Source organism: Cardiocondyla obscurior, linkage group LG13, assembly GCF_019399895.1.
Source record: "Cardiocondyla obscurior isolate alpha-2009 linkage group LG13, Cobs3.1, whole genome shotgun sequence".
Lineage (NCBI taxonomy): Eukaryota > Metazoa > Arthropoda > Insecta > Hymenoptera > Formicidae > Cardiocondyla > Cardiocondyla obscurior.
In genome coordinates this window covers 277,119-286,566 of record NC_091876.1, presented here as the reverse complement: position 1 = coordinate 286,566, position 9,448 = coordinate 277,119, and the positions used below count along the sequence as shown (strand labels likewise).

General features: G+C 41.1%; 1 protein-coding gene across 1 annotated transcript; it reads left to right on the top strand.

Annotated features, from left to right (window-relative positions):
* Positions 1-735: 735 nt before the first annotated feature.
* LOC139107514 (defensin-1) lies at positions 736-1,698 on the top strand. Its single transcript, XM_070665175.1, has 3 exons — positions 736-888; positions 1,195-1,333; positions 1,552-1,698. The coding sequence occupies exons 1-3, from the start codon at positions 825-827 to the stop codon at positions 1,568-1,570; spliced, it is 222 nt and encodes a 73-aa protein (XP_070521276.1). The 5' UTR covers positions 736-824; the 3' UTR covers positions 1,571-1,698.
* Positions 1,699-9,448: the final 7,750 nt, after the last annotated feature.

The window sequence follows — 9,448 nt, the reverse complement described above, 5'->3', positions numbered from 1 at the left end:
TCCTATTGTCCAAATAAATAATTATCCGTTTAAATAAATTTTTGTAAAAATATATTCTGGAAGAGCTACCGAATTTCTGTATTACATTATTATCGGCATTCCTCAATTACGAAATGCAATTTGTAATTGTGACACCTTTACGTAAAATGCAACAGTTACTTGGAATTAATATGTAACGTCATTTTCTTTTCTCATTTTTAAATGTCCAGAAATGTTTTGCGTACCACACTTCCCCATTTCTCTCGAAAAGCTTTAAAACGCGATAGCGTCCTTGCATATAAATGGAACACTTTACGTCGAAATAAGCTACTGCAGTTTATGCTCGTAATAGGATACGTATTTTTTTGCTAAAGTTCTTATCGGAAAATACGACTAGTATTCTGTTTTTTTTTTTTTTTTTTTTTAATCATTGATGCAAATTATCGATCAAGAACGATAACTATGTGATTTATATAGGATATTTAATCGTATTTAGTTACAATAATTTTAGAAGAAATTTACGATTGTTATAACTACACGAGTGAGTCTTATTTTTAAAAATTATAACAGCTGTATATATATAACTGTATATATATAACATTCATACGTGTCATTTTTAAGAACAAATGCGTAAATATGTACTTGCTGTTATCTCTTAATATACTTTTGTTCTGGAATTGAAGCGAATCGTTCATCCGTATGAAAATCGCTGTATCAATCAATTTAAATACCCCCACTGTAACGTAAGCATTAGTATATAAAAGAGAAAATTTAAATTACATCGACAAAATTTAATTCATTTTGACCTGAACTTGCGACGCTCGAAAAACGGCTCAGCCTTCAAAATGAAGCTCTACGTATTCGTTCTCTTGATTATAGCTGCGGTCGCTCTTGCACTTCCCGTTCAAGGTATAAAATATAGAAAGAATCTTTAAAATACGAGTATTTCGATTTAATCTCGACGACTACAATTGAAAGAGCAAAAAAAAAAAGTCTTAAATTTATAAATTAAAAGTACTACAAGTTAAAATATATTTAAATCATACATTCGCATCTTCAAATTAATTTTTACTCATTGCTTATTAACAACAGCTTAATCTCATGTTATCATATATATTTCAAATAATTTTGTCGCCAAACAACGGTAAGGATATGTGCATCGAATAACGAATAAGATCGTGAATTAAGGTGAATCTTTGAATGTGACACTTACAGAAGAGCACCATCGCGTACGCAGGGTCACCTGTGATCTTCTCTCTGGTTTGAATGTTAATCACAGCGCTTGTGCAGCTCATTGTATTGCCAGAGGAAAAACAGGAGGAAGGTGTAACGACGGTGTATGTCAATGCCGCAAGTAAGTAATTCGAATTATTTCAAATAATTAAACGCCTGCCTCCCAATTATAACTTTAGCTTGCAGAGAATGATTTTGGAACGGCTCTTACGCCATAATAAATTCTCGTTAAATAATAAAGTTACCAGGCTTAACGACAGTCAAATTACGAAGCGATCAACGTGCCTCCGATCGAGCCGTCTTGTTTCACTGACAAATCCTACTTTCTTTGTGTTTTAGGACAAACATTTTGGGTTAAATGCGTTTGCAGTAATCGCTTTCTTTGGCAGATTCAATTGGAATTTTGACCGACGGACCTATCGCACATAAATGACCCTCTTTCCGAAATTCTGTTTATACAACTGTAATAAATACTCCTGAAACCTTTGAAGTGAACTTAAAATACACCTTTGCGCATTCCTGCATTAAACGCTCCTTTTAAAAATATATCGCGCGGGTGCGAGTGCTCGAGCCTTGTCGAGTTCACGTTTTATTCGACGGACTCGATCTGAAAGGGAACGGATGGTAGTAACGCGAACGAGAGAGACGTCTTTGATCTTGATACGGCGCACACAACGCGATTACGATGATTGCCTAATTTCTAATGCAGTAGACGCGTTGTACGGTAATCGATTTCGAGAAACTGATGTAACACCGTTGATGAGCATCGATGAGCGTGCGGCGGCCAAAGGGAGTTAATCCACCAAGATATACCGTGCCGTTAAACCTAATCGAAAGTAAACACGTACGATAGGAAAAGGATTAATATAATTATTGCATAAACCAGGCTTTAAAATAGGGGAAGTACCGTGCAGGTACCCGCGTATAAAAGGTTGACGGCAAAATCGATCGCGTCCCGAAAACCGGCGGGTTTTTGTTTTTCGACAATATGAGAATTTATCTGGCTCGCTATTTGCGCCGCAGCGCCGCGACACGGTATGATGCATATCGGTTTGTATTTGTTTTAATAGATCGCATAAATATTTTCTTCATCTGCACGCAACGCGATTTATCGCCGACGACATTTACGTATTCGAAATGTGCGTGCGAACAACAGCTAATACAAACTACGAGCTACGACGTGCACGTTATTGATAAACTATTCCTGCAACGTGAAATATTGGAAGGTAAATTTCTAGTATTCTGTAAGTTTCGAACCGATTAGAACCCAGTCGTGTAATATGTTTTATTCGACAATAAAACTTACGTCGCGTCAAAGTTATTATTCTCAAAGACTGTATAAAAAAAATTTAATGTAAATGCACGATTAATCTGATATTAAAAAGAAATAATAAAATAGCTTCTAAGAGCGAATTAATGAATTAATAGGAATTAGAGAAATGCGAAGATTTAAGTCGAAAAATTATTAAAATAAAATTAGGAAGTATCGCGTGGAAAAAAAAAAACAAAAAAATAAGCATTGCAACATACATGAATAATGCATGTGGCAGAAATAATAGTCTCCTCCGGATAATTAAAATTTCTCGATAAAATTAATTGAAAAACAAATCGTATTTTTTTGCACAATGAGACACAATAAACTTTCAGCATTTACATTAAAAACATATGCGTTCAATTTTTCCATTCTTTCCGCTGCAATCATTTTAACGCAAAAATAACATGCAATAATATAAAACTAATCGCTTTACAAACATTATAGCGCGAAATATCAAATCTTCTTTCGAAACTCAAGGAAAGTCTTTTGTGTAGGAATTTATTATGATTTTAATTAGCAGACATTAATGATTGCTAATGTAATTCTAATCAGCTTGTGAGTTTCACGCGTGCAAAATTAATATGTGGGTTTTTTTTTTCGATAAGGGAGCCCGTTAATTTGCACAAGTGTTTCCCAAACGTGTGATATAAGAATGTCATTTGACTAAGGCCGACGATTTGATATTGCAAGCGCGCAATATCGAGAAACATTATGACGAAAAGAGATAACGAGGGTACCGCAAACAGCACATGGAAGCGGCAACTTCTGATAATCGGACAGGCATGAAATTTTCGTGACAAATATTTGATTTTACGTTTAACACGCTGGATTATTCTACACACGCTGTTACCACGTTGCGCACCGTTTGCGAACAATGAATATTTTTTATGCCATCTATAATATGCAAATCATTACAAGCAAAAGATTAAACTTTTGAATAGTAACAAATAATTAATTAATATTTGCATCAAATTAATGTTTTTACTGCAGTTATTAAAATATTTCGTAAAACGGCAAGAAAAATCATTAAATATTTTATTTTTCTTTTTGTCGAGTTGCGGCACACGCTTATGTACCGTACGGTTACGAAAATTGCGGTGGAAAGAAAGAAAGTGAACGAGGATGGGCGGTTGATGGAAAGAAAAGTGGGGAAAATGCGACCGGGAAACCAATATGCTTTGTACTTCGGAGCGCAATTAAACGGTCGAGGAGGTCCACCAGTGATGATATTTTTCGACCAGCAATTATTAGGATTTTTCTCCCTCGTTCCCTGGGGCGTAACCGGATGATTCTGCGGTCTGAAGAGTCCTCCAGAAACAAACGCGACTATCACCGTACGCATGATTCTCCGTACGGCGCCGACGCGGCTCTCATTAAAAATCGGATCCATTCATATTCCCTTATAACTCCTCGTATCTTTTTTTTTCCTCTCCTCCCGGTTTTCGACGAACAACCCTGCTGCCTAGTTGTTGAAAATGACTTCTAATACGAATCCGTCCGTCATTCGACTGCTACTTATTGTTGGACGACAAAAATTATAACGTATGCATTTGTGATAAAACCTTACCGATATTTTCCACCTAATTTGCGGAGCGCTTTAAACACATTTCGAAATTGCGTGATTTCATAAATTATAATAATAAATGTATAATAAGGTAGTTAAATTTGTTAGGCTAAGTTTCATAGTTAGGTATGAATATGTATTTCAATTATATTATATAATCACAATTTTGAATAAATATTAATACCTGCAATACTACTTGTAAACATATAGCTTGCAAAACGAATTTTCAGCAATACCCAAAGTACATTCGTCCCGGATTATACATCTATTATTATCTGCCATATTCCATGCTCACATGTGTTATTCGCAAAAATACACATATCTGCATTTAAAACAACACTCGGCACAATTGTACGAGATATAGTAAAAAATAATCCAGGCGAATAAAAGTATAAAATAAACTTGTCTCCTCGTCGATCAATAATATGTATGTAATTGTATTATTTATCAGTTACAGTTTATCGCTTTTCAATAAATAAGACATATAAATTTAACGTGCAAATTTAATGAATATTAAAAAAAAAAGAAAAAAAAATATATATATATATATCGAGAAATTCAATGCACCGGAACCAACCGTCTCTAATTTGTATTCCAGAAATTTCAACTTTTTGAAACGTATGTGGAATAAAAATTCGTAAACGAGGCAGGTTTACATAGCGTTTCAAATGGTACCACCTATCATATATATCAATATAGAATAAATCCCATAAAATGTTTCGATTGAACAAACAAATTCGACCGTTTGCTTTCCGGAAATTTATCGCATTAAGAATCAATATGCATGACTCTAACCGTTTGACCACTTAACTGATAGTGCAACGGAAATTAATATTAACCGTTGTTTCCTACCTTTGCCGTGCACCGATCTGATAAATAAAATCTACATAGTAAGCGCGACCCCGTATACGACAGATGCAATAAATATCACGCGTGCATCTGATTATGAAACGCGCGATGAATTAAAAAAAAAAAAAGAAGTAAAATAAAAAAAATAAAAAATAAAAAAAAAATAGAAACGAAAAATATGCTTTACGCATTAATAGAATATAACCCTGATTATCTATAAATTTCCATGATTACAGATTGCGGCATCGTTTATAAATTAGACATTACGATGCGAGAGAGCGAGGAGCGTGCAGCGGTACCGGTGATTATCTCATTGCGCGTAAGATTCATTTCGAAAGGATCGCGCCATTTTCGTAGCGCGTCCTTCGGAATGGAATCGATTTCGAAAGAAGGCTCTTCGATTCATGCCTGCTTGGCGGCGCGTAATATCCACGGGTCCGATCGCGAGCCTTGGACATTGTAAACGCGATTGCACCTGTCACTTCGCGAGTACGCGTGGCGATACTGTTGCAAAAGAATCCGCGGCTACAGCTGTTACAGGATGAGCTCCGGCACCGGGCGCGAATGAGATCCCTGACTCCTCGCCATTAACCGCAACCTTCGAACGTACTTTCTATTCGGCCATCAAATTGTCATTGCGAACTTTCGCGGATTACAACGGTCAATTGCGTGATTTACACCTCGAATATCTCACTTCGTTGCGGCAAGCATATCAAGATATTATTTACACCACAAATACCTATTTCGTAAGAGTCTCCTAATTTTTATTTTAGAAAATCCTATTTCAGAAAACAAATAAGGTCCTCTCGAAACCTAATATATTTTCAATTAACCGTTATTAAGTATTGTGTAAGCATGTGTAATATCGATCTGTTCCTTTTTCTTTCTTTTTTTTCTTTTTCTTTTTTTTTTCAGAAAATACAGCCTGAAATAATGCCCTCGATCGGAAGGCAGTCTGAGTGCTGCGGAGCCACTTACTTTTGTCTCTTCTTTTGACTTTTATTTAGCTTGTTTCGCTTCTCAATCACGCGGCGACTCTTTTCTCTTTATTGAAATTATCGATCGCGCGCAGACAAGAAGCACCAACGGCAGAAGCGATGTCGTCGTTAGCTCCGGAAAGCCGCGCAATCTTCCTTCTCGGATGCATTAAGCGTTCTCCACGCTTTCTATCTCGCCGACATTACTAGTACTTAGGGAAACTCGTATCGGCGATATTTCCGTGATAAAAATGCGCGCGCGATCCTTATTTAAACCATAAATGTCGAGCGTGGACGAACGAAGGGACTTGATATTGAACGGAGATTTTGGAGTTCGCGAAATAACGGCTGTCGGCAGCAAAAGAAGGCACGGATTTTTCGATACGTGGCATTGTTCGTACACGTGAATTAGCAAATTTGTCGTCGTGGGGTATTCCCAGCGATGCACACGGGGAGAAAGAGGACGAGGGCGGCGATCGGCGACTCTCTCGCGTTGCAGGGATAAATGCAATTTGCTCGGAGAGAAGCTAATGTAGAAGTTAGTAGACAGGCGGTGCTGTAGATCACGACATAATCCGATTTCCCGGGCGTTAATACGGGCGTCCTGAACCAGCGACCGCGTGTACTCGCCCGTTACTTCTAAATCGGCCGTTTTCGTCGCGATACGGGCGCTTCTGGACTCTTAACCAAACGCCCCGATTGTCATTAATAACGCCGCCGATACAGCCGCGGCCAGCTTTAAAGCTCCCGCCGCCGCCGCCTTTGAAAAGCCAAGTTAAACAGGTAATTTTATTTCGTTCAGAGACAGTGCCCTCGAGATGCGTGGATTATAATTACTTACACGTTATTAACAGATAGTGAAAACTATTAAAGTGAACGCGTAAGTGCATCTATTAATGATAGAGGCCAACTGTAAATACGAGCATCAAAACTGCATAAATCGAATGGAAGTAAAACTTTTATTGTACTGCGGAAGAAACGTTCCATAAAACAGAGTGAGCGGCCGTTTTCACAAATAGACGTCGTAAAACGAAACTTTAAAGAACGTAATAAGGCAAATGAAATTAAGCGTTCCATCGAACCCGAATATTATTACGTCGGAGGTAGGAAGGATCGAAATAACACGTCGATAATTACAAATAGATGTCTGGGCCAAAAGATCGTATTTGGGGGATGCGTTGAACGAGCAAGAACAGCAACGTGGTACCGGAAGGGAGGGAAGTCTAGGAAAAAACTGTCGAGCTTAACGGGGTCGCTATGGAACGGGCAACCGTGTATCTCTTTCTTGCGGTGTTCCTTTAAATCGCCCCGGATCTCATATGCCATCCTATTCCTTTCTGTTGCATTCTCGTTCGTTCCGGCCACTCCGGAACACGTTTCGGTCGATCGATTTCGCAGCGGATACGCAGGCGGTCGGAATGGAGCGCGGGAGAAGCCGGAAAAGCGCGCGCGTAAAGGGCGGCGAAACAGGGGCGAGGTTGGCACGGGAGAAAGAGAAACGGAGGAAGAGGGAAGGCGAGCATATAGGTCGGAAGGGGGGAAAAAGAAAAAAAAAGGAACGCTGCCACGGAAACGAGATCGCGAAATAAAAGGGTTGCGAGAGTCGAGCTCGGAACAGGACAGAAGCGAGCGAGAGGGACCGAAGAGAAAGGGTGAAACAGAGACTAAGAGCCGAGAAAGGGAAGAAAGAGAACGAACGCGCGGGTGGAAGAAGAGGTACGCCAGAGACCGGAAGTGCGCGAGACAGAGAAGAGACGCGGGAGACCGCGTACACCCACCCACCCACCCACCTACCTACGGGGTGAAGAACGGCTCGTTTGCTCCGGCCTCCACCACCCCCGCGAGAGCCAACTCCCGGCCCGCCAACCGCCTCTCTTTTTCCAGCGCTCCTTCCCACCCCCTTTTTCCACGTCGCGTCTCTCATCGCGTTCATCTTCCTCGCTCCCGCATATAAAACACACCTTTCCCCGGTTTGCCTTTCCCGTCGTATTTCTCTCTTTCTCTCTTCCCCCGCGACGGGAAAACAAATTCACCCGGGGAAGAGATGGCGAGACCCTCCCAGCAGTCGTCCTCGCTCGCGCGGTGCTTTGAATGTAACTAATTAGTAACTACGTTCAGCGTGACGTAATAAGCAGACGGCTTCTCCACCGACAGGCTCACTGCCGCGTGCGGTGCGCTCGTTATCGTTTTATTTCGAACTTTTCATCCTCGTCCCGCCCGCGACCGGTTCACCCGGCAATCTCTCCTGTTCGCCATCGTTCGCCACGACGACGACGACGACGACGACGAGAACGCCGAGACTGCACCTCGTGGCTCTTCTCTTATCGCATTCGCGCTACTTTCCCTCTCCGTCGTCATCCTTCGCTTATTGCCAACATCCTCGCCGAGGATTGAAAAGAATTCGACTCTACTAGCCCGCGAGCATCCGAGAACCACAACAGTCGAACAAAACGATTTCTCCGCTTGCGCGCTGGTTTCTACAAATGGATTTGGATTTCATGGAAATAGACGAGTCTGAAGAACAATAGGAGGCTAAAATTCCATCTCTCGATCATTTATTTGTAAAATATTTTTTCGCATATAAAAAAAAATATACACCCACCGCGCGCGCATAAGTGAGAAGAATGAAAAGTGCCTTCGAAAAAAACATGAAATAAATGTAATTCCCTGCGAACAGTTTTCAATATTTTCCATTCGAGGCCCCGAGCGCGTATCGGCCTCACTTCGGTATTATGCAAACATTCGGTTATTACGCGCGTATGGGCGCGCGTGCCCGCATATTTAACGTCTGCAAAATTCAACGATGCTTATTTTATTTGCTCGAGTTCGCTCGACTTGAAACGGCGCCGCTTTCCTGCGAATTACGAGCTCGCCAGAACTTCGACCCCGGGTGTCTCCGTTCAAATCCAAAATCGAACCGGCGCCGCGGCGTGACGAGAAATCGTCGGGGACTCGGCGAACGTGAGCTCGACGAGAGCGGATCCAATTTTCGCGAATTTCGAAGTTCGCCCCCCCACCCCCTCCTCCCCGCCCTCGAACTCTCCGGGTCGCGTATCCCGCGACAGATATGTAACTTCGGTCGCGATTAAAACCGCGCGAGTTGCGCCAGCACGACGCGAATATATACGGGAATATCTCACCGGTGACAGACGGTACGAGCGGGAGTTTCGCAAATAATATCAGTCGGTTGTTCCAACTGATCGGCCACACCGCCGGGAATACACCGCAGTTATGAAGAGGCGATAATTAATTGCACGCCTGCGCTATCGATTATTTATATCGCATCGAGGCATAGCGCGAGACGAGGGACGTGCACGTGGCTCAAGTGAAATCTCTCGCACCCTTTCCTCCTTAAAGCTAACAGAAATGGATGATCCGGCTGAGCCATGTGATCCACATACCCGATTACCGTCGATACAATTTTTATTCCACCCTGTATCTCTTGTCCGTCCGTTTTTTAAATTGCGCAAGCTTGAATTAAGATAAATCCATTTTCCTTCCATCTGAACGATTTCGACAAGACGTAATTTA